We start from the raw sequence: 26370 nt of genomic DNA on the forward strand, positions 1-26370 counted from the left end.
TCTTTACCGGTTAACTTCCTTGCCTTTCCTCCTCCTCAGCTTCCTCCTCTTCAACCATACAGTGTTTCGCTAGCGCTATAAATATCTTCGGTAAAGAATAAACTATGGATTTTTTTTTGCATATTTCGAGAGTAACCTCGGTCTATATATGAAAAAATATTATTTCCCTGATGTCATTCTAGCAATCCCTAACAATTACTTGCGTATAAATGATTATATGTTGTTCATCTGAAGAGAAATAGTACATATCTGAGTTTGCATGCATTTCGCTGTTTTGGCAGCAGATATCAACTAAGCTGTTTTTGTGAACTTATCAGTATATCCAGGACAAGGACTGCAGAAGTTTTGGACAGATTTGCTTCAGGAAGGCGACATCGCCTTTTTTTTTTCAGTTTCTTACTGCCCATTGTTTTCTCCGCAGCCTGTCGGTGACCATTACACAACATATTATTGAGGCTGCTACAATATTCATGGCTCCAAGCATCCAGTAGAACTGGTCGTAAGAACCCTTCTTGTCTCTGAAGAAGCCTGTAAAGCAAAATATAAAAGATAACATGAAAGTATATAATGATCATACTTATTCATTAGGCTGGTAAAAAGTACACGGAAGTCAGTGAACTTAATACTCGACGAAAGCGCTTATCAGCACCAACGTTGATCACACGTGCAGAAGCAAGAGGTGGAAGGAATGCGTTAACTTTTTTTAAGTGACATGAAATAAAGGCTTCAGGTTTCTTAATACGGATTTCCTGAAGGCATGAGAGGGAAGAGCAGTGAAACATAATTTGGACATCTCCTACATGTCCTGCAATCGGGCGCATTGTGACTGATAATGAGTTCATTTTTTCAACCGGCGAGTCGTCATAGTAGCTCTGGGCAACGTGCAATAAATTTGACTACATCACACATAAATGCCTTCAAAATAAAAACATATTTAACGTCCCTGGCTTTAAAACGGACATACCCCCACGCTTCTCACACGGGCATTTCTGGGATACTTGCGCGCCCAATGCAGCATACATTCTGATTCTAGTGGAAAAATAAGATGGCCCCAGTTGGGGTTGCCCATGGAAGGCAGCAGTGGGCGTCAAATTGGCCGTAGCCGGGCTTATAACACTCCGAAACTTCATCCTATCTTAATATTGCATCTTCTGGAGGTTTCACGTACTTAACAGGTTTAAGCATATTTGTGCCATCAACGAAGAATCTATCATTTTACTTTGTTAAAGTAACTTTTCTACTTTCTGCGTATGTACTGAACTAAATTCGAACCTTCCCTATGCCATTATTTGCACAGCTCCGAAAGAAATATTCAGACAAACCTCATAGTGAGGTACGTTATGCACAGTGTACCCTGTTCTTAACTGTGAATATTTTCAGCTTTGGATATTCGTAATTGCACCTGTTAATGTTTAATGTTTAATTCTTCTTTCAAACACATTCAGGCAGCTATGTAGTCCAGCCCACATTATTATAGTGTTCGAAATAAATTTGTCAAATGTCTATTAGTACAAAATGCCAAGTGCCTAATGTTATATTCTCGATGGTTTATGGGACTTGGCCAGCCCCGGAAATGTCGCCTTCAACACATGAGGGAAACACGTGTGCTAACCCAAATCGAGCTAGCCTCCATAAAGACCGCGCCGGTATTGTTTCGGTGACATGATAGAAAAACAGCGCAAAAGACGTGCACGGAGGAGAAGAACGGACAGGACGAGCGCTGAACTCACAACTGAAGTTTATTGAAAAAAAACACAGATATATAGCCCAGCCAAGCAGCACCAAACCGCACATTAAACAAGAGAATCATGATAACCCCCCACACACACCATGTTCAAGAAATTCAACCTCATTATCTGTCAAAGCGATTGACGGTTCACTAAAGCAATTTGCACCCAATCGTATGATATGCCTGGCCTCAATGATTTCCCGGTTAATCTGTGCCGGATGGGAATCCAAAATAACTGTTTGTGTTAGATAAGGTTGGCAGCCGTCACATCTCTTACAATGTACAACCAGATTAGATCCTCTACCAATCTCTAATGATCTCCCGTGCTCTCATAACCGGACATTGATACATCTGCCTGTTTGACCCACATACACTTTATCACAAGATAACGGAATCTTATATACCACTCCTACTTTGCATGGAACATAGGAAAAGTTATGCTTCACCCGACACATGTTTCTTTCCCGGACTTTTTTCGCTGCTTTATTCTTAACAATGCTACATATTTTTGACAGTTTATTAGGTGCCGAGAAAACCACACTAACATTAAACCTTCTGGCTACATTTTTCAAATTGTGTGAAAGACCATGCACGTATGGCAGGGCCACAAATCTTTTTGTATCCCTCTGTCCAGCCCCTTCCTGCTCCTGTGAACCCACGCACGACTGTTTTACTTTTGAGATTAATTTATCACAAACTCTTAATATGACGTGAACAGGAAATCCTGCATTCGCTAGCCTAGACAATTGTTCATTAAAGCTAATTCGCATATTATGAAAACATGACTTAGACAAGACCGCCCCCAGGCTGCACAGAGCGATGCCATCTTTTACTAGCTTGGAATGTTGCGATCCATAATCTAGCAGAGGCTTTGCACTCCTAGGCGAATACCGCCAACAAACATGATGGGCACAAAACTTCAAAGTGAGGTCTAGAAAACGCAATTCGTTCTCTTGTGACATTCGTTCAAGAGTAAATCTCAGTCCCAGCCCTTGCTCTTGAAAAACTTTAAGAATATTCAGTGGTGATGAGCCACTATTGCAACCTTTGTAAAAGACCAGGAAATCATCAACATAACGAAAGATTCTTATTCCCAGCCCTTGCAAGTTATTGGCAATCAATTCGTCTACTCTGCTTAGGAAAATGTCACTTAGAACAGGAGCGACCTTTGAACCAATACAGATGCCTGATTTCTGGGTGTACACGGCACTGCCAAATTCAACAAACATACTTTTTAAGTAAAAAGAAGTCAATTCCAAAAAAGACCCAGTTGATATACCACAGCTGTTACCAAAAGCTATTTCATCATTTTGTCCCGAAATGCACCTTCGCAGACCAGTCATGAGAACTTCATCAGGGATCGAATAAAATAGATCCTCGACATCGATGCTAACTGCCGAGCACTCCCCTGGATTTTCAATTTTCAAGTACTCAACCATTTTCTCAGAGTTTCTTACGAGATACGGATCTTCAAAAATCAAAGTAGACAAGTGTTTCTGTAAATAGTTTGAAACAACACATTGCCAGGAGCCTTTCTCAGAAATTATTGCCCTAAAAGGTTCCCCGGTTTTATGAGTTTTCAAAGAAAAGAATATGTCCAAACACCCTGATTTAGCGTCTCTTACATCAGTAGCCAATCTGCCTAAATTCATTTCTCCTAACAGGCGCAAAGCCTCTCTCTTGACCTTCTTAGTGTCTGTTGACACCATCCTAAAATTTCTCTCAACAGCCTCTAGCGCCTTCTGGTTGTACACATGCCCAGACAGTATAACAAAACGACCGTCTTTATCTGAGAGAGCCACCTTAAGATTCCTATTGACCATGTAATCAACCACATGCCCTATACCTAAAGACTCACGTTGGCCCCTTTCTGTCCTCGAAGCAACATTCACGCATTCCGAAATGAAGCAAGTGCGCGAACTGTCTTTCACCTGCGTGGCCAAACGCCTAACCAATGCCACCTTGTCAATTGGGGAGAGGCGAGGCTCCGTAGCAAACTTGGGGCCCTTGCGAAGCACAGCAAGGTGTCTTTCTGGCACACAGGCATCCCCAAGCACCACCACTCCACCAGACGTAGCCCTGGTCCTTTTCCTCAACGGGAGTCGGAGACGAACACTTGCCCACAGGAATTCCGCGCTATTGTCCGCAATCCTGCTCCACTCCTGGTAGGAACGTACCCCGTGACCTTGTTCCTCGACGCCACAGACGACGCGCAGATTGTCCCTGTAGTAACGCACCTGCCGCCACATCTCGGAGCAAATTATGCTGCACATCCTACGGCTGTGACCCCGCGATGGGTGTAGAGGCCCAAAAAGAGCCTGAACCTCGTCACAGCCGTAGGATGTGCAGCATAATTTGCTCCGAGATGTGGCGGCAGGTACGTTACTACAGGGACAATCTGCGCGTCGTCTGTGGCGTCGAGGAACAAGGTCACGGGGTACGTTCCTACCAGGAGTGGAGCAGGATTGCGGACAATAGCGCGGAATTCCTGTGGGCAAGTGTTCGTCTCCGACTCCCGTTGAGGAAAAGGACCAGGGCTACGTCTGGTGGAGTGGTGGTGCTTGGTGATGCCTGTGTGCCAGAAAGACACCTTGCTGTGCTTCGCAAGGGCCCCAAGTTTGCTACGGAGCCTCGCCTCTCCCCAATTGACAAGGTGGCATTGGTTAGGCGTTTGGCCACGCAGGTGAAAGACAGTTCGCGCACTTGCTTCATTTCAGAATGCGTGAATGTTGCTTCGAGGACAGAAAGGGGCCAACGTGAGTCTAGGTATAGGGCATGTGGTTGATTACATGGTCAATAGGAATCTTAAGGTGGCTCTCTCAGATAAAGACGGTCGTTTTGTTATACTGTCTGGGCATGTGTACAACCAGAAGGCGCTAGAGGCTGCTGAGAGAAATTTTAGGATGGTGTCAACAGACACTAAGAAGGTCAAGAGAGAGGCTTTGCGCCTGTTAGGAGAAATGAATTTAGGCAGATTGGCTACTGATGTAAGAGACGCTAAATCAGGGTGTTTGGACATATTCTTTTCTGTGAAAACTCATAAAACCGGGGAACCTTTTAGGGCAATAATTTCTGAGAAAGGCTCCTGGCAATGCGTCGTTTCAAACTATTTACAGAAACACTTGTCTACTTTGATTTTTGAAGATCCGTATCTTGTAAAAAACTCTGAGAAAGTGGTTGAGTACTTGAAAATGGAAAATCCAGGGGAGTGCTCGGCAGTTAGCATCGATGTCGAGGATCTATTTTATTCGATCCCTCATGAAGTTCTCATGACTAGTCTGCGAAGGTGCATTTCGGGACAAAATGATGAAATAGCTTTTGGTAACAGCTGTGGTATATCAACTGGGTCTTTTTTGGAATTGACTTCTTTTTACTTAAAAAGTATGTTTGTTGAATTTGGCAGTGCCGTGTACACCCAGAAATCAGGCATCTGTATTGGTTCAAAGGTCGCTCCTGTTCTAAGTGACATTTTCCTAAGCAGAGTAGACGAATTGATTGCCAATAACTTGCAAGGGCTGGGAATAAGAATCTTTCGTTATGTTGATGATTTCCTGGTCTTTTACAAAGGTTGCAATAGTGGCTCATCACCAATGAATATTCTTAAAGTTTTTCAAGAGCAAGGGCTGGGACTGAGATTTACTCTTGAACGAATGTCACAAGAGAACGAATTGCGTTTTCTAGACCTCACTTTGAAGTTTTGTGCCCATCATGTTTGTTGGCGGTATTCGCCTAGGAGTGCAAAGCCTCTGCTAGATTATGGATCGCAACATTCCAAGCTAGTAAAAGATGGCATCGCTCTGTCCAGCCTGGGGGCGGTCTTGTCTAAGTCATGTTTTCATAATATGCGAATTAGCTTTAATGAACAATTGTCTAGGCTAGCGAATGCAGGATTTCCTGTTCACGTCATATTAAGAGTTTGTGATAAATTAATCTCAAAAGTAAAACAGTCGTGCGTGGGTTCACAGGAGCAGGAAGGGGCTGGACAGAGGGATACAAAAAGATTTGTGGCCCTGCCATACGTGCATGGTCTTTCACACAATTTGAAAAATGTAGCCAGAAGGTTTAATATTAGTGTGGTTTTCTCGGCACCTAATAAACTGTCAAAAATATGTAGCATTGTTAAGAATAAAGCAGCGAAAGAAGTCCGGGAAAGAAACATGTGTCGGGTGAAGCATAACTTTTCCTATGTTCCATGCAAAGTAGGAGTGGTATATAAGATTCCGTTATCTTGTGATAAAGTGTATGTGGGTCAAACAGGCAGATGTATCAATGTCCGGTTACGAGAGCACGAGAGATCATTAGAGATTGGTAGAGGATCTAATCTGGTTGTACATTGTAAGAGATGTGACGGCTGCCAACCTTATCTAACAGTTATTTTGGATTCCCATCCGGCACAGATTAACCGGGAAATCATTGAGGCCAGGCATATCATACGATTGGGTGCAAATTGCGTTAGTGAACCGTCAATCGCTTTGACAGATAATGAGGTTGAATTTCTTGAACATGGTGTGTGTGGGGGGTTATCATGATTCTCTTGTTTAATGTGCGGTTTGGTGCTGCTTGGCTGGGCTATATATCTGTGTTTTTTTTTCAATAAACTTCAGTTGTGAGTTCAGCGCTCGTCCTGTCCGTTCTTCTCCTCCGTGCACGTCTTTTGCGCTGTTTTTCTATCATGTCACCATACCAACTCGCCCAGATGTCTCTTCTTTTATTGTTTGGGTATTGCAGGTATTAACTGACACGGGAACAAAATCGTTGATATACGGGCCGGCTTCCGTCAAAAAATAGGACCCTTTAGTGATTTTGGTATGCAGTTCACCTTCGGCTGCCATGAACGATTGAGGGCAGAACTATTTGGGCTGCCCACACGGGTACGAATTGGTATCGATCGTGGAAAAATTGAGAAACCCACACGGGGCCCCTCTGGACACGAATTGCATATCACGCATATGGCCCTTATGGGCTGCCCCTATAGGCCCAGGACTTACCCCACTACATTACCCACTTAGTGCTACTTAGGTAGTCTCAGCAATGTTTACAGTTTATGAGCGCCTCAAAAAAAAAAGATCACTGTGTTTGGTACGTGAGAAGAATGGTCAGGAGCTTGAGGTCTTACCTATGAATTCTTGAACTACTGTTTACTTCCTCTAAATCAGTTTTTCAATAGCAAACATACAATGACACTCTTCAGAGATATGAAGTATTCCCGTATTCCCACTAAAAAACAAAGGTTGCCTTACGCTGTCCACCCGAATTTCCAATAGGTTAGATTCTATTTTAATTTCATCGTAAAATAACTAGTGCCGATACCCACGCAGAGTATTTTTTTGCAGGTATAACATTTCCCCGTCCTTGCGCAGGTGACACAAAAAGCCCTTACCAATTATTGCCGGGCTGCTAAATATAAATGGAACCAGGCTCAAGCCCTGCAGTCCACAAGTGAGGCCCAGGCTTTCCACGCCCAGGTAGTCGGCGTACAGCACACCCTTGATACAGAGCAGGAATCCTTGGCACGCGCCAAGTGTTGTCGTGAGCGCCACAAGGACTGCGTAGTCGCTGGTGATGGACATGAGAACGAGAGTAGCAGCCGAGAGGGCCAAGCTTCCGGCTGTTATGGGACATCTGCTGAAAGGAATCTTATCGGACAGAAATGGCACTATAAGGCGACCCGCTAGCTGTCCCGCTGCTAAAAATGTCTGAAGCTGGTTGCATTGGTTCAACGTGCCTGACTTCTTGTCCATTCCGTAAGCTACGATGGTTCCTTCATGCATGGAGCTGGAATAGTCTACAGCCACAAAGCACGCGACAAGAGCATACAGGTGGAAAGAGCGGAGAAGTGCCGCACAGTGCTTCCATATATCGGGTGCCTTAACCACCAGGTATTTACTTCGGCAACTACCGCTGCCACACGCTCGTGAATTCATGCTGCCGGAAGACGTCTTTGATGCTCTTGGTGGGTGTTTTAGGTGATCACGTGCAGTTAAGTTGATCTGGCTGTTTATGTCATTTGCCGTCCTACTTTCTACGCTAACCTCACCCCTTCCAGGTTGTGTAGCCGTTTTCTTCTCTGCACCATACATAACGCCAAGATTACCTTTCAGCAAAGGGCAGTCTGAAGGCAAAACGTCCAGGGGAGAACTACGAACACTAGAAATTTTGTTTCTGCCATTCCGGGGAACAGAGGCTATCTTTCTGCAAGGAAAACGAATCGTCACAGGACGAGGATTCTGGAGCAACAGCACGAGAGGAATTCCGTGCGCTGCAATAGCGCCGACAAGGAGAAGGGAAGGAAGCGAGCCATAGGTTTCCGACAAGTAAGCTAGTAACGTTGGCCCTACGACACCAGATGCAGACCATCCGGCGTACTTTACCGCAGTTGCTGTTGCACGGTACTCATCAAAATAGGTCAACGTATATAGAGAAAGACTCATTAATACGATCCCTGCTCCTGCTCCTGAAAGAGAAAGAACACAGATTGAGATAAAACAACCGACTAAAACAGCAGTTTGTTATAATCGGTAATGGATGATGGTTCGACACACACAATTATTTTATTCACATTGACCCACACAGTGTGTACCCGGGAACCTACATGTGAAACTGTGTATTCAGTGTGTCTGAGCCATAGATTTTGGATGCCGAAATAATAATTGGCTCAGGTGTGGAGTGCCTCACAAAGCACAATTTTTTGATTAACTAAAATATTTCTCATGAGATAGGAATAAAAAATCTGGTGTGTTTGATCTTCCGAACTGTTTGATTCCGGAAGGCACAAAGGTAGCAGCGAATAAAAATCAACGCATTTCCATATTGTGCAGATAGAGAAAACAATATTTGGAGACACTTAAGATCTACCGTTAACATTAACGCGATAGCATTCTACTCACAGGTAAAATACTTCCATTTTCTTCCTTTTTATTTTTTCTGTTAAAATGTTTCTTCTGTTTAATTTGTTTTTTAATTTCCCTGTGCTCTTCTTTCATTTTTCTTATCATTTTTAAAATTTTTTACTCCGATTATTAGTTTCAGCAAACGTTGTCTTTCCGTTCTGAGCGATTTTATACTTTTGAGCATTTTTCATGTTTTCTTTTTTTTTTCAAATAACAAATGATTACTTACGCAATCTAAATTATCACTATCAAGCATCTGCATTTAATCCACACCACTTTGTTACCTTTGAATCTGCCTTTTCGCATATTTTGTTGTCATTTCAATAATTTTATTACCTCTTCATTGCCTCTCACACACCAGTAAATCATCATTCGCTATCGAACCACAAATTACCAAGATACCGCTTTTTACGTCACCGCCATTTTTATTACACGCTATGCAGATTACCATTACTTCTTTTACGACATAAACAGCATTCCGACTCAGTGAGCTATATAAGCTATCGCTTAATACAAGTTGCTGAAGTGGATAGTGATATTTACGTGTATAGGTGGTCAGGTGTCAGTGCTCAGGACATATTATTGTTCGTTTCTACCTACCAAATGGTTTCTTTGAATCATATAACGTAATATTTTACGCCCTTATGCACAAAATATATATAACCACTTGCGCGCAGTAAGATTTAGTGATCCGTATATCACATTCACTTACCGTATACGCCACCGACAAGAACACTCATCCACACTATGTCTGGAGCAAACGCCGATGCCACCAGACCGATACAAGCGAGAAGAGCGCCGGCAAGGGTCATGTGATAAACGGTCATATTTTGTTGGAGAACAGTCACCAGCAGTCCTGCGAAGAACGAAGGGGTAAATGAATGCTAAATGCCACCTTTACCACATTCCTGTGTCGCGATAAAACGTTAAATTCATATAGATATATGACAGCTTATGAGAGCATGATTTTTATTTTCAGTTTTTCTCTATAACTACGAAGAGTGAACAATTATAGGGAAAAAAGTTCGCTGAATTTGCAACATAAAAAAAAAACCTTTGTCACAATGTCTTTGTAGGGGAGAAGAATCCTAAGGAACCAAATACCACTATGAGAGAAATGCCGGAAGTGTACATTTATGAGCTCTAAACACATGACAATCGGCCGTTTCGAAATTCTAAGGCAGGAAAATACTCATTAAAATTAGGCGGCTGCGAAACTACCATAATAGAAAAAATAGCAAAACGCACCCGGAAACGCTAAAGGCCGAAATGAGACAGTGTAGAAGGTGTAGAGGAAGTGCATTAAACAACTATAAAAATTTACACACTAAGTCTGGGATACAAAACCCGAAAGATCCCTAATCTACAGCAGTATTAATACTGCCAAATGGCATATCTTGCAGTCAGCCGCCAGACTCATGCTTGCTTATCATTTTCGTGCATCTAAGCCGTTTGCATTGTATACTTAGTTTTGCTCGAGCCTGTATCCATGTGTTTGAATACATCACAGGTTTAATTCGTGCTCCATAGACACGTGTCGCATAACCTAACGTTTTATAACTAAACACTTCAGGTATATATGGACTGTAGGCATGCCTGTTGAGCAACGTTATATATAGCCACCGTGCTCCTTGTCCCATAATTCGACTTCGGCCCTCCTAGGCTGAATTTTTATCACAGGTATTGCAGCTTGCCCTGCTGGGTTAAAGAAACCAGTATTGATTTCTTTTTATCAAACGGTAGCTCATTAAGAGCAGTGTTTCAGAAATAAGAAAGGACCTTGCCATCAATGGGCTTATGGATCTCGGAAACGGTATTGTGCGTGCTACGGTAGAAGGGCCTTTTTATTCTTCCTTTACTGATGGGTTAACAAGTTTATAGGACCTGTAAACACGGATAATAAGCGGACCAGTCTCTCCTTCGTGGCCATAAATATATGGAGGTTTACTGCGTCTCGCGTTCGTAATTGGAGTGCTATCCTCGATACAGTAGGTGATGGTGGTGGTGAAAACGTTTATTACAGTAGTTACACGGAGGTTGCTGGGGTCAGGCTTAGTGCCATTCTCCTCACAAACACTAGGTAGAGTCCCTAGTACGGGACCCCAGTGGCTTCCGCTGCAGCCATTGCTCGTTTGACTAACGCCCTTTGGGCTTTCAAGTCGGAGCAGGTGAGTAGGGTCGCCTCCCAGTCTACCCGGGTGGGGCTTGGGTTAGCTACAAAGGCAGGGTTGTAGGGGCACGCCCACACCATGTGGAAGAGGTACGAGGACATTTCCCCACAGTGCGGGCACTCCCTGGAGAAGACACTGTCAAAGTGTTTAAGTGATTCAGGGAACATCACGGTGTTCGTAAGGAGGCAAAGAAACACGCGTTTCTCCGCTCTCGTAAACCCTTTACACTGGTGGGGGAAAGATTGTGTCTGGTTTGATACAGCTGAGTAATTTCTCTGAATGTGTAGGCTGGTGTGAAGTCTTCTTCTGAGGAAGAGGGGATGAGGTTGCCCGGTTAGAAAGCACGCGGGTGGCGCCATCTGCTGCCTCGTTTTCTCCTAGCCCTGAGTGGGTCGGAGCCCAGACTATGCCGCTTCCCACGTACCAGCTGTTTTGCAGTAGTCGGTAGGCCAGGTGAGCTGTTTTTTAGTAGCCGGTAGGCAAGGTACGGAACCCAGCCCTGTTGAACGTTCCTACACGCCCCTTGTGAGTCTGCTATGATTGTTTTGGAACCAGAGTGTGTTGCTGCTAACGTGATGGCGACCTCATCTGCCTGTGTTACGTTTCGAGCTTTCAATGTGGGCCCGTTCACCGTTTTGGACTCGTGGATCACTGCCGCCGTGTACCACCCGCCTTGGTACGGGCCGGAGCGTCCAAATAGTACACTCCAGGTTTCCCACCCTAGTGGTGAGCCAGGCCTCTGCCCTGGCCATGCGCATACCCTCGTGGTCGTCCTTGGACATGTTAGTGGGTAGTTGTTTTACGTGCAGGGCGTATAGCTACTCCTGGGGAAGTTGTACTCTTTCCTCAGTTACAGCCGTGTGTTGTATGCGTAGACTGGTTAATAGGCGACGCCCCGACGGCGTTTGCGATAATCGGATGTATTGGCTTGTGAAGTGGGCTTCTCTCAGCTCCTCGAACGAGTTCGTCTTACCCAGGCCTTAGAGTCTCAGGTTCGATGTGGTTAGAGGGAGGTCGAGGGCCTTCTTCGCTATTTTGCGCGTGATCACCTTGAGGATGTTCTCGTCGTGTTTTTTGAGGTGGAGATAGAGGGTCGAGTAAAGGATTCTGCTAGTTACAAAGGCATGAGCCACTCGTAGAACATCTTTGTTTCTCAGTCGCCCGTTCTTGCTTGAGACTCTACGGACCATTCGGCCCACCTGGTCTTCTACCTTCTTTAGCTTGTCGAGACGATACGTCCAATTCGAGCGCAGACAGCCCCGGCGTTCACGGGCGCATCTTGTGCATGTAAACATTGCATTGGTCGCCAGCTTCGGTGATCACTTCATTTTTTTTATCTAGACGTGCGAGTACTCACTGCAGCACAACCCTTTGAGCCGTCAGTGTTTGAGAATTTGCGAGAGATTATACCCATCATGGCGACCAGTTGGTCACCACTCGAAGCTGCGTGATTCTTTGAAGCGCCCAGAGATAGCGAGACAGGTTGCTTCTAATGACAGAGCAGAAATATTTGGCACCTTTCCTCAAAGAAATCTTCATCATTTAGCCAATGACCACCAATAATTGACCTCTGCTAGGAGACAAAATACTTGGGAAAATTTTCCTCGCATGTGTTTCTAGTGGCCGTCCTTCTCCCTAAACTTTCGCGGTGTTTAAATATACTCCGTTTTTAAAATTACGTTTTACTCACGCACAAAGCTTTCTATCATATTCACTGTGGCTCTGCCGAAAAGGACATCATTACGCAGTGAAAATTAAAGTCCTCATTTTAGAATATTTGTTTTCATCTATTACTATTGGCTCTAGGCTTGCGTAGACCCCTTGTTACCCCTTGTTACCCCAGCAACTGGATCTTGCTTATCATGTCACCGATGGGTATTCTTCAATGTAGATCAAAACGAGGTGCGTCCTGATATCCCGTCTTAGATATCGTTGTTGTTAGAAATGCGTTACTTGAAAACGCGGAAATACAAAAGGGAATATTTCAAGACTGGTGTTACACTGCCACTCAGTGTCTTCAAGTAGCGCTTTAGAAATGGTCAGCTATTTGAGCACTGCATTATAACTCTTAGTTTATCATTTCGTCTTCGGAATGCATTTTCAACGCATCAAAGAAAGGATTTTGCGCGTCTTATGCTTCGTGAGACGGCCGAGTAATAAGATAAGTCAATGTGAAGGTTACTTGGGACATCGCGAATTGTCAAATGTGCATTTTAATACCATCGGTTTCTAGCTTAGGCCTTTGAATTGAACGCGGCGAAAATTTAGGTCTCAGGGAGAAAAGCAATGTAGAAAGTTACTACCCCCCTGTTTCGCTATCCACGTTGTACCATCGCTTGAAAGCGAGCCAGTGGTTTATGTGAGATGGTCACTACATGGGTAGAGTGGAGTGCTCAAGAAAAACCAAATTCAACCCCTAAAAGGCAAATCACTGCGATTTTTATAACAACCCCAAATCAACGCTGTTTTTAAAATAAAAGCAATTAAACCCTCCTATGTCTCTACCCTACGTTCTCATTCGGAACGCGAAAGAAACGTAGTCCAGGTTATTTCTGCATAAACTCTTAACTCTCAAATGTTAGCACGGCTCATTGGCAGTTGTTGCAATGACACACTAAATATTACCGTCTTAACTTGTCCTCCAGTGCCAGAAAATGCAACCGTGGGGTGAAAGAGAGGTTGGAAGTTTCTCCGCGGGACGCTCCGTATGCGCTCACGCCCGCCCGAAACACAGCAGATAATAAGCTCTCTGCCTATTCTTGTTTCCACATCAAAGAGATGTCATCTATAGACACATAACTGTTTTCTTCTTTTAGCTGATAATTAGGTATGATGTTTAGGTTCGAACGTGCTTTCGAAGCAAAGGCTCAAAATTCAAAGGCATAGATGTTATAGAAGAAGGATGGCAGACACCAGGACGCCACTGAATGTGTTTAATCCCCGGCTGTTTCCCGCCTGTCAATATACCGACATGGCGCCTGCATCTACCGCACACGCTCTGTCCCAAATCTCCTCTTCCTCTTCTTGTTGCTTGCATATGCGTGGAAACCTGCAACACGCTCCACGCCCGGAGGTGAGATGTGGCGCGATGCTTTAACAGCATGGCATTAATGGCCCCTGAGAACCACAGAGCGACTGATGTGATGATGCGACTGATGCATATGGTCCAAGATGCTGTCGTAAGAGCTGCTGTATACGGAACGTTTTTAGTGCTCGTCCACTATCTTCTTCAGGTTCGCGTCCTGGTCCCCTTGATATTTGCAACTGTTCGAGATATCATCGCTGATATCTTTGAGTGTCATCTTAGCTATGGTACCATGATCAATGTTGCATTATATCCACGGGTAGCAGTTCTGCTAGGCGAAGAAAAATGCACCACCTCTCTGGGTATCGGCTGTTACACCCCTTGCTCTTCTTCTAGTTACGTGCAACTTCGAGAGGAAAGGCCACTCAGCCCTCAGTGGAAGCCCTGCTCTCCGGCATGAAGGTCTTCTGGCTTCGTCCCACTTCACTGTCAGCATAATCGACATGAATCTTGTTTATCTGCTTACACTTGCGATCTCGGTGCTGGAAGTCCTTGGCGCAGCTCAATGTTTTGTATGCACATTTTTTATGTATACGCTGACACAACTAACGCACATTTGGCACAACACAACACTGATGAAATATTCTAGGTTTCCACCGTGTTCTTTTTCTGCGCACAGGCCTTGCTTTCTTTGCCTGGTTGTGGAACTGCGGCCGCCACTTTTCCAGGCTGTTCGATGATTCGTTGTCTTTCTTCCTCTCCCTTGCGCACTGCATAAGTGCTTGCGGCATTGCCTAACTCCGTTCTTGCGTTTGTGCAATAACACTGGAGACAAGCTTTTCGTTTGCCACTTCAGCCTCTTTCTTAAGCTCTACAGAAGTCGACGTGTCTGCTAGAATCATTGTCAAGGCAGCTTCCTTTCGCACATTATTTTATGATGTTCCACGTTTGAGTTCTTCGGGGAATGCTCTCTGATGTTTGCTTTCTTTGTCTTGCACAGGACCACTGAATGCACTTCCCTCCCTGTCTGTTGTTTGCTTCTGATTCTTTTGGATGCTCGCTCCAAGGATATGTCATCAGGTGCAGGATCAACATGTTGCGCTCTTTCAGTCTTCTTCCTTTAGCGGTCCGAAAACAATCTCGCTTTAAACTGCGCAGAATCGTCTGCCGTCGTTCAACACGTGTAAATGGCTTCATGCTTCTTCACTGCCTTAGATCTCCATCTGGATCGGTCCCTGCTTGCAATGAGATTCTTCCAAATGTGAGTGCCACAGTACGGCAGCCGCTTCTCGGGTAAGTACTGACAACACTCTGGACCCACGTAATATCATCACTCTTATCTACGAATTTCTGCTATGCCTCCTCAAACTGGGCTTGCACTGTTGATGCCATTGGGGCTGACTCGAATAAACGGGAATCGGGCATCGGCGTAAACACGGTGGCACTTAACACTTGCCTCTATTTTGGCTCAATGACAGTATTGGTTGTTAAGTCGAAAATGGTTTTGTTGCGAAAATGTCTGGTAAAGCAGCATTTTTAGACGATACAGCTGTTGCAAGCAGCTCATTTGCTGCCTTCGTAAAATAACGGCTGTCGGCAGCGGGAGCAGGCGCCTGAAGTCCCTCGATATGGTGACTGAGGAGCCTCGTTGTCCGTGTGGCAGTCTCATCGTACGCCTGTACAGCTATGACGTCCGCGGCAGAAACATCCATTTTTAAAGCATGGATTTTCTCATTCAGCACGCGCAGACCGCCGTCGAAGGTTTTAAGACCTGCGCGGATGAGCTATAAGTCAAGAATAGGCCGTTCGTTCGATTGAGTAGCTTATTTGCCTTATGGTAGAGCCGGGTATAAAAATCTTGTTGAAGGACGCGATAGCGTTTGAGGCGTTCCATTATGTCTCGTTGAAGCCCTCTTCGTCTCTCTACGGTGGATTCGGTATCGGAGCTCCAGGTATCTTCTTCAATGGTCATTGGCATTCCTCTTGCACCCTCCAGGAAGCATAAATGGAGTAAATCAGAATAACCTCGCGAATTTCGGCACCAACAAAATAGCAGAAGGATGGCAGACACCAGGACGCCACTGAATGTGTTTATTTCCAGGCTGTTGCACAGCTGTCAATATGCCAACATGGCGCCCCGTCTCTCCCGCGCACACTCAGTCCCCAAACCTCCTCTTGCTGTTCTTTTCGTTTGCAAATGCGTGCAATTCTGCAATAGACGTCACATCCAAATTTCAGATATGCCGCTAAGTGTGCGATCTATAAAGACATTAACAATGCTGTATGCACGACCACGTTAGGCACCCTTCGAAGAAATAGTTAGGTGATGTAAAAGGCAAACAACAATAAATGTTTCCGACTGTCGTTACTTACTGTTCCACGAGACACGAGATCACAAGAAACGAGAATTACTTGTTTTCTGATTAGACACAACTGAGGAAGCTACATAACTGGGTGTTCATTTTATCCAACATAATAATAAGTTCGGGAACCGTAAAAGCTGGGCGCAAAGCTAGTTCTTCCGAAGAAAGTTTTGGAACGCACAGCGTAAACGGTAAGAATATTTTTTATTTGTGCTATGTGCGTCCTATTGCGTAATAAGCAGCTATGACTTGGGACTGAGTATCCTGAACCATACATTTGAACTTATAGAAAATAATGTAGATGATTTGCACCACGCGCTTATATCAGACTAAGCTTAGCATCACTCCCTTAATGAAAACGCCCTTTTCGAAGCCGCTTGATATATGCGTTACACTAGCTAGGTCACCACTGTTGTAACATATTGAACAAAATTATTTTGCAGTCAACCCCAATGGTTTTCTTAAACAGTCTACTTCATTTCTTCTAGGAACATTCGTAACCAATGGGGGGCAAATATCTTCACCAGCGGAAGCTTTAAATGCCTCACCCATCGCGCGACGTTTGTTTCGTCATATAAAACTGCCAGGATTTACCATTGTAGGGACACGAAAAGCAAAATACGACACGGACGCGCCAGACATTGAATCCATAAATCCGTCATGCAGAACCGCAGGAATTTTCCATTCTGCAGGCACGTAAAGAAAAATGCGACAAGGGGCTCCATACGGGGTCATTAGTTTATCATACAGAACAATTAGAAATTGTTAAAAAAATATACGCCATTAGTGAATGTTGTGACATAAACGCAGGAGAGGAGGTATCAAGAGGAGACCTCATGCTTTGGTTATCACTACAATAAAGGAAATATGTAATTTTTTCTCGTTTGCGACCAATTTCCTGCACTGCGTGAATGCCATTGTAGTCCACCTGCGACGATTCAGGTCACGTTCATGTCACATGTCAACTACCACCTGCAGAAGACCATTTTTCCTTTTTTCTTAGACTGTAAGGGTTCAAATACGACACTAGAGGACGATGTTCAACGAGATAGAGTTAAAGCTTCCTTCCCCAGAAAATACGGCGTCGGCATCGGTGTCGGCGTTCTGATCGAACCAATATGATAAACATCACGAGCACGGCGATGGCAGACGATGGCTGCCAGCTGACATGGTTGAGCACAAACTAGACGTAGTGTCCCAGGTAGCACAAAGTGGGCTATGAAGGGTGGGCCCCGGTGGGCCCGATGTAGGCAATGCAGGACAGCCCCGGTGGGCTCAATGTGGGTGCTGCAAGAGGGGCCGACGTAGGCCCGAAGCGGGCTGTCGACAAAGCCCCAATTGGCCCCACTAGGGGCCGATGCAGGCAGCCCTTGCGGGGCTGCCCACATTTTTCCGGCATTGTTAAAAGGGCACATCCCGCCAACTCCCCGCGATGGTCCTACTTTGGACCGATTTGGGCAGCCGCTTTGGAGGAACATTTTTTTTTATTTCAGTTAGCCCCTCAGAAAATGACATAGGACCAATGCGGGTTCTATAGCGCTAGCCACACTTGGGCTTGCCCACATTATTCTCATAGGGGTCCGACGTAGGAAATTGATGGAAAGCCCTAGTCCAAGTTTTCCCAATCAATATTTAGGCACATAATTAAGTAATTACTTTATACATGTCTGCACTTTCTAAACAGCCACAATATTAACTTTTACAATAATTCATAACATTCATCTAGCCGAAATGACTTCATGTACATCTAGTTCAGGCTATGGAGATGTGTGTTCTGAACAGTAATATTGTACTGCGAGTTGCAGGCTGTCCAAAGCAACCACATAAGAGGCAACAGTTAGCAATCAGTTTGTTTTAGTATATGTAGCGCAATTTGCACGAGCGCGAGAACTAAAGCCATGTAAATTTCTAATCCACTAAACATGGCCACAACTGTTATACAAATCATCTATAACAGTAATTTAGGGCAACATCTAATGCAAATAAAAGTTGGAAACAATGATTACGCAATTGCACGCACGCCTTCTAGCCCCATTACGGCCGATGTGGGACCTACAGCGGTTTTGTGCGGGCAGCCCCAATTGGGCTGGGTGTTGGTTTTGAACCTAAAGCCCACTTGCTATTGCACGTGCCTTCAAATTCCCCACAAGGGACCAATTTTGGTATCATGCGGGCCCTCCCAACTTCCAGCCCCATTACGGCCCATGTGGGATATAAAGCAGTTTTATGTGGGCAGCCCCAATTGGGCTGGACGTTGTTTTTGAACCTAGAGCCCACCTGCTGTTGCACGGGCCTTCAAAGCCCCCACAAAGGACCGATTTTAGTACCATGCGGGCACGCCCGCCTTCCAGCCCCATTACAGCCTATGTGGGACCTAAAGCGGTTTAGCTAAGGCTGCCTCATTTGGGCCTCACGAGGGCTTGCCCAAATTGAGCCCTTATTCATATTTCACCTGCCCTCAAGTAACCTACAAGGGGCCGATTTGGGCAGCATGTGGGTATGTGCGTTTTCTTGCCCCACTACGGCCGATGTTGGTCCCACAAAGATTTAATGGGGGCGGCCTCACTTCGGATCTATGAGGGCTTTCCCATAAAAAGCCCACATTTAGGTTGGATTGCCCTCAAATATCCGGCAAGGGACCCTTGTGGTCTGGATGCAAGAATGTGCTCTGCATTAGCCCAAGAAACGCCGCTATGGGACCCATGCAGGAGGAGCAGGGGCAAGCCCAAATGGGGCTTGCCCACATTTGCCCCATCGGGGACCGATGCAGGTTTTATGATGGTTGCCCCAGCCCCACTTGCCTACATCGGACCTACTGGGGCCCCACATTCTGTGCTACCTGGGGTTGCCTGTCATTACGGTTGGCAAGAGGTGCCACCTCGGGCCTCTCCTTTAATATGGGAGGGTGATACTCGAATCAGCTTCCAGGACACTTGCTTCAAGCTGCTCCTAATCAAAGCAGTCAGGTTCATACGGCTTGGTCAAAGCGGGGCCTTGTATGTGGGCTGGTAACCTGCATGCTAGCGCTTTCTACCCTTAATGATGGAGCTTAAGTGTCACTAATAAATATTTTCCGCAATGAATGCGTAATGATATCATTTCAAAACACATCAAATGGTGTAAGGAATCTCCTAAATATATCATGGAGCAACTAAAAAGGGAAATGGGCATTCATGAGCCACACCACCAGGATAAGAAAAAAATTAAAGTGCCGGTACTATTAATGCCCTTAATGTTTGAGCAAGAAGCACTCCCGACCTTGGATCGCGCATGCAGTCGAATTTTTTTGTGTGTGTCAGTCACACTGAACTTTTTTTTGCTTGAAAATACCAGCTCCTTCAATGCTATATTTTAATAGAGAAGACAAATAGTTCTGTGCTCTTAGTCCAAGTTGCTAATCTATAAAACGTTAGCTTTTACTTGCCCGTTCCTCAAATCTCTCCGTGTTTTCCACAGCTTTACTTGCCGCATGCCTCTGTTAGGAGGTCGGACACGAAATGCGGGAAATTCATCTCTTTATTATAAGAGAAGTAAACAATAGGCCGGTTGGACATAAAAAAGGCCAGAACGTGCGACGCCTCCCTTATCTGCAGGAAATATGGAGTTGGCCTTAACCGCATACCTGCAGAACATGCAGTAAATATTATTTTGCATGACGACGGGCTTTTGGAAGAATGTCTATCTCTGAAGAGGCTCTGTAATCTACTCTGCATTCACCTCGGGGCTAAAGGAGCTTCTGAAACCAGGGAATTCGAAGGAGGCTCACGTTATCCAGCAATGGCAGCGTTTGGGCCAGTTGGTTAGACATGTTAAACCTGGAAAGCGCATAAAAAACACACGGACAACAGCAAGCGCTCGTGTGTTCGTCTCTTGCTGTTGTCCGTGTGTTTTTTACGCGCTTTCCAGGTTTAACGTTATCCAGCATTTGACCTGCCTGTATTAAGCATCTTGTCGTCGCAGCTTTAGGCGACAGCCAGAAACAATGTAATTTCGACGTAACATTCCCACCTGAGCACGTTTTTATTAACCGCGGCTTGAAATTGCAAGAAACGGAAAAACAAATACCAAATAATGCTAGCGGGTGAAATTTTAAAAGCATGAAAATTACTGCATCACGGCTGTGGGCAAGATTTATACATATTTCTGGCCTTATAGCATATTCCAAAAAATAAAAGGCAGAGTAAGGCTGCATTCCACATTAGGTAATGGTCATTATTCCACAAACTAGAAGTTACGCCTCATTATTGCTAACTACACAGTCAAATAACAAATGTTCCGACACCGTAAAAAGTTGCGTGGTTTGCGCCCATCAAACAATTAGTGGCCGATGCGTTCATTCTACTTGTCCACGGCTACCTGCGTGACACATGCAAATTAGATGAGGGCGTGATGACGCATGCCCATGTTTGATATCGACCACTGCATACCGTTCAATAGGGATTCGTTCGTAAAGAGGCCGTACAATTTTTTTGCGTGGCCTATTTCGTAATTTCGTACCGTGTCTGTTTCGTAATTCAAGGGTGTCGGTAGATTTGGCTCCCAGCTCAAATGTGCTGCCCAACCGGCAAGTGCCTTCAAATTTGACCTTGACATACGTTCCCGTGTAGTTTTAGAAGCTGACTCAGTGATCGTTCATGACACCTACCGACTACTCCCCGTCACAGACGGGTAAATGAGTAGGACCGGACGTACGGAAGCACTGTAATGCTACCTCCGACAATAATCAATACCCTGCCGACTGAACCCTATACCTGTCAGAGGCACGGTAGTTTCCTTTTGAAAACTCTCCTTAGTGGGCGCGGGTATTCTCATACAGGGGCCTGTAATGCATTCGTATTGAAAAATATTTGCAGTTGCGCGCCGACTGCGCTCAAATATTTGTCACACCGTTTGATATTTGTTTATGTTTAAATATTTATGTTTAAATATTTATGTTTAAATATTTCAGTTCCCGCCTGGAACGTTTTTAATGCAGGAATACATTTACCGGCTACATTCTCTGCTCCCATTATCCGCAATTTTTCCTTCCATGACGGCAGATCTATATCGCAGGGTTGATTGGTCACTGTCAAAGTACGTTTATAAACAGTTGTGTATTGTTGCAATTAGCTTTACTTCAAAATAAAGTGAGGAGAATAAGTAATAACTCCGACAGTCTTTTTATTTACTTGCTCCAATATTATATTGTAAATGCAAAATATTGTTAGTCTAGAAAAAACAAATTCTACTGTGGTACCTAAGAGGACAACTAACTTTCAATTGGTCAGTGAACGCGCACCCCAATTAAATTTGAATCGCCTTGACGCCACCACATGGCGCCACATGTCTGAAAAGAAGTGGTATATTCGTGTATGAACGATAATTTTGTCTTTCGCATCCACTCGTAAGCAGCCACCTGTGTTGTTAGATCACGATGAGCTTACATAATGCCTTCGTGATCGGCTCAACCTTCCACGAGTGCGGCTGCCGATCGCCGAGAATGATTTCGATGAGAACGCGACAGCTTTCGCAATCGACTGAAGAGAACGCTAACCATGGAAGTAGATTGGATGCTCCCCTCACGATTTGTGGTGAGACTAGTATCGACTCTAAGAAATTGCAGTCATTGCCAGTGTTTCCTCACTTCTACCCTGCGTCCGTATTCTTTGCGCTGTTTGACCATGCCTGATTTCTATCGAAACCAACTTGCCCAGCTTTCTGCCTTCCAAAAGTTTATTGCTAGTCATCATGAGCGAACTCCTTGGAGTCACAATATCATTAACTCACTTTAGGACACTAGAAGAAGAACATCCTCCATTAAGACGAAAGCCTTTAATTAAGGGCTCATACTTGCAGTGACGGTCTGTTCGTAACATCCAAAGGCTGGAGCAAGAAGAAGCGTTGATGATAACAAAAGCACGGTAGTTGTCACCCTGGTAGAGAGGAACGACAACAGCCAGTTGCTACGCAAACGGCGCACAGCCTTCTAGCTCCTTGGCGACAGATGGTGGTGCCAACGCGCATGCGCACCTACGCTTAGCAACAGTGACGTCTCCTGAACCGGCAGGCGGAGCGAGTACGCGCTGCGTCGCCGTGGCGATGTGTCGTTGCAGTCGAGTGAGTGAGTCGGATGGCAGCTAAGCGGCCCATGTTTCCGCACCAAGCGGTTAAGGTACATACAGGAAGGCAGATTCCCCCAATACCAAACTGCAGGAAATCAATGAACAAATCCGTCAATGGCGGCTCCAGGCCCCTCATGCGACTAAGGCGAGAGATGCCGAACGAAATCATTTGTGACTGGCGCAATGCTTCGCTTAAGACGAAAGAAAGGGAGACAGAAGGAAGCGCCAACAGCGGCAACTTATGAACAACAGCAGACGCCTCCTAGCACCTCAGTGGAATAAACATTCACAAAAAAAATTAATAATGGCTAGGTTTAAGTCCTAATTGTCAGTCGAAGTAGCGTGGCAAATGCTTTCGTCTAGTGCACTTTAGGCTGAGTGCCCCCATAGTTTCTTTTGATTATATCCTTGCGTAACAAACCAATATAAAGAAATTCAGTTATGTGTGCTGCATTAGCTATCCCATTCTGCTACTCGCCCATAGCGAAACATACTTAGGTACAGAGCGGACAATCCCGTATGGCCCTGCGGCAGTCCTACTGCACTGCCACCAGCGCCCCGAGTGGCAGGTCACACCGCTAAATTCGCTCTCCGAGACTGTCTCTTTCTCTGGCTCGGGTTTCGGTTTCGAAAGTTATTTACATTTGGCTATTAAAAGGTTCAACTTGATCACCTACATTGCAGCGCAACATATTTAATATTTTATTTCTAACCATAGGGGCATAAATACAGTTGTAATGAAACCGCGGATCGAAACCTTGTTTATTTTACTGAAAACGCCGCCAAGCTTTTCGAAGGACCTAAGCAAAGCTTAATTATTTTGTGCAGGTCAGAGCAATGTGAACAGAGCTATTTACTTTGTAACTTTGCTGTTAATGAGCCACTTTTTTCACTTGCACAGAATAAGAGGCATTTGTTCATACACAAAAAAAAAAATTTTCTTGTTTACACTTTTAATTGAAAGAATTCATAATGCGATGTATCATATTACAAAGAGCAGCAAGCAAGATATCACGGTAAAGCGCGGACCTGGAACCCTGGAACCACCTGAAACACTGTAAAAGCAGACGCGTGAGACTGGAATCCTTCGATAAAATTCTTCGGGCGTCTAACCCGACGGGTACAATTGTACGCTTTGCCCGGCGGTTTGAGCATGCACATATCAATATAAATACTCGTGGCATATTACAGTAGTTCGCGTCAGTATTCTCTAGAGCCTGCTGTACAATAATGATTTAGAAATGACAAGCACGTAAAGTAAAACAAGCGCTCGCGATCCGGCTAAGGCGCATGCATCGTTCACATACAGGGGTAAGCAGCTTTCAGAAAACGATTTCAAATGTGCACTACACTGCACGAAAATCGCGAAATAAAACGTTTACGGTACGATACGGGTGAGCCATAGATACCAAATTTTGTTTTAAAAGGAAGGTATTGCCAGTTGCTTGACAAAGTATGCTTTCCAAGAATAATGCACAGGCTCATCCTAGAGGGCGGCACAAGAACAAACGGATGGGTGCATGATAAATCTCCCTCATGGCTCATATCTTATGTTACACGTACAAAATACATTCACGCAGCATGACAATCAATTTGATAACATGTCTTAAGCACATGAAAGACCAAAACTTATTCTACGAGCAAAAGAAAATAACTACCGGAAAAACGATGCGACGCGTGTAAAAGCGCGTTGAGGTAAGCAGCATTGTCGGCACATGACCGGAGCAGCACCAACGTCTATAATGAGCTATGATGCAAATCATCTATAATGAGCTTTCTACCTCTGAGGTGAAGTGGAAGCACACATCCCTTCGCAACCTAGCCGGTGGTCAGACTGCTAATTGCTCGGCTGCGAAACGGCTGGAGTGTTCGCTCATTACGTAAGAATGTTTCTCTATGGCTATTCATTCTGCGCGACAGCGCAGAAGCGCCCACGTGATTACAATGAAGATTCCTGACAATTTGAACTTTATTTATGCCAAGAGTACATTGGACAGCGCTCATGCATTTCTGTGGAGGATTAATCTGGGCGTATTACAAGGATTAGACTGCACGTATTTAAATACAGCGCGAAACGTATGAGTCTACGGATTGGGAGCGCTACCCATGGGAACACATAAGGCAAAACATACCAAGATATTTTGCGTGTTTTATCTTGGTATCATTACATTACACGTGTCATTGCTGACTTCAGTCATCACAGGGGTGTATATCTAAGTCCCTTTATAGGCTCAGTCTGTCGTCGTCATCGCTATTTCGTTGAATTTTTCTCAGTCATCAAAAACAGCCAATATTTCCATACTCATTTACTGCCTTCAGCTAACATTACTCCTTTACATGTTCGAATCACTTTTATTACCTTATAGACGTGTACAGATTACTGTTTGCGACTTACGACAACTCGATATAGTTTCCACAATCAGGGCCCTCAGCGCTTTCGCAATTAATTATGCATGACGCAACGGCTTGTGGATGTCGCTCGCTGATATTTGTTAATGCATGCACTAATCGCCTTACTGACTATTGTACAGCAATATAAAACGAAAACAAAAAAATGGCGTTTTTAAAACATTGAATTGTGTGAATGTTATCATCACTTTGTGTAAACTGTGGAAAATGAGGAGCCAAGCTGTATTGGCTAGAAATTTGCAGAGTGAAAGTTATTCATTTACCTTGTTAATTCACTCATCAAGTATGTTTTCTAGCAAAACCGACTCGCACAAAAGTTCGCGAAGGAAAGTGTTCATAAACATTGCCATAAAATATACTTTAAAGCATTCGCTGTCTCAAGTACAATGCATCAATTCTATATACACTCTTTCTTGCATTTGTTTCTCGCCTGCATTCTTTCGACTGCATCCAGTTATTTTTCATCGTAAAAAGGCTGAACACTGCTTACCCGCGGTGTGTGCAGCGAAGATATAAACTGACTGGGGCCACGCTGCCTGTTCATGGCTGATGCCAAAATGTTCCATAAACAGGACATAAAGAAGGCCGTAGCTTGACGAAATGGGCATGATGAAAAATACTGTGCACGCTGCCACAATGGGTACAGTCCAGCAATGGTCTTGAACAATTGAAGACATGCCTGCGCCTTCTCCTGGAATGATGTCCTATCGGACTGGGAGCTTCTTCTCAGTGTGGATGCGTAGTCAATGTCTGGAAGTGCATTTCATTGGCTTTGATTGGAGAGAAAGGACCCCAAAAAGAGTATTAAGACTGTAGGCAAACTATAACATCTCATTAGTACACAACAGATGTTTATTTTTAGCATTTTTCTTCAGAAATGTCTGAAGGATTAATTGTCCCTGATACACACCAAGGAGAAGCGGACATGCTTTTATAAAGTGCACTTTATCATCACGCCGCGAAAAAATGAAAAATTTCTACAATGGCAGCAGCTATTCATACTACAACACTCCCAGTTATTGAGACTACAATGTAAACATTTTTTTCTTTTTGTTTTGAAGAACAGGCCTGAAAATCCACGTCTTTCTGGCTGACTATTTCTATTGGAAGGCTAAATTCTACTTCGTTTTATTGATGTTAAGATATTAGTTCATTTAGCTGCTCTTCAACGACACTGCTTTACCTGACCAGAAATACAATTTATTCGACTTCAGATGATTCGGCAAGTTCCGCCTTACAGCCTTATGGATGGATGGATGGATGGATGGATGGATGGATGGATGGATGGATGGATGGATGGATGGATGGATGGATGGATGGATGGATGGATGGATGGATGGATGGATGGATGGATGGATGGATGGATGGATGGATGGATGGATGGAAGGATGGATGGATGGATGGATGGATGGATGGATGGATGGATGGATGGATGGATGGATGGATGGATGGATGGATGGATGGATGGACGGGTGGACGGACGGACGGACGGACAGATAGACGGGCGGACCCACCTCTACACGCCTCAATCAGTCTTTCATAAGAGTTGTTGGACTAGTTGGCATTCTAGATTTACGGACATAGTTGTCAGCGCAAAGGCACATGGCCAAAGGAAAGAAGACTATGGACCGAACACAGCGCTGAGCTGGTCCCTAGTCTTCCTTCTTTCTTTTGGCCGCGTG

At 44.6% G+C, this 26370-nt stretch overlaps 1 protein-coding gene across 1 annotated transcript; it reads right to left on the minus strand.

Moving 5' to 3' along the window:
* Positions 1-364: 364 nt before the first annotated feature.
* Positions 365-25365, minus strand: LOC146195394 (putative monocarboxylate transporter 5). Its single transcript, XM_084596785.1, has 4 exons — positions 25179-25365; positions 9332-9475; positions 7110-8183; positions 365-528 (listed from the first exon to the last, which is right to left on the minus strand). Exons 1-4 carry the CDS (start codon positions 25363-25365, stop codon positions 389-391), a joined length of 1545 nt encoding a protein of 514 aa, XP_084452911.1. The 3' UTR covers positions 365-388.
* Between the last annotated feature and the right edge of the window lie 1005 nt (positions 25366-26370).

The sequence above is a fragment of the Amblyomma maculatum genome, chromosome 3 (assembly GCF_055883805.1).
Source record: "Amblyomma maculatum isolate TAMU_Amacu chromosome 3, ASM5588380v1, whole genome shotgun sequence".
Classification (NCBI taxonomy): Eukaryota; Metazoa; Arthropoda; class Arachnida; order Ixodida; family Ixodidae; genus Amblyomma; species Amblyomma maculatum.

Bases quoted from the DNA above. Each gene is read 5' to 3' on its own strand.
- LOC146195394 (XM_084596785.1), bottom strand. From the start codon at position 25,365: ATGTCTTCAATTGTTCAAGACCATTGCTGGACTGTACCCATTGTGGCA. The intron at 9,476-25,178 runs GTAAGCAGTGTT...CGTTCTTCGCAG, and splicing joins CTTCGCTGCACACACCGCGG to GACTGCTGGTGACTGTTCTC. The intron at 529-7,109 runs GTAAGGGCTTTT...TTTGCTTTACAG, and splicing joins TAGCAGCCCGGCAATAATTG to GCTTCTTCAGAGACAAGAAG.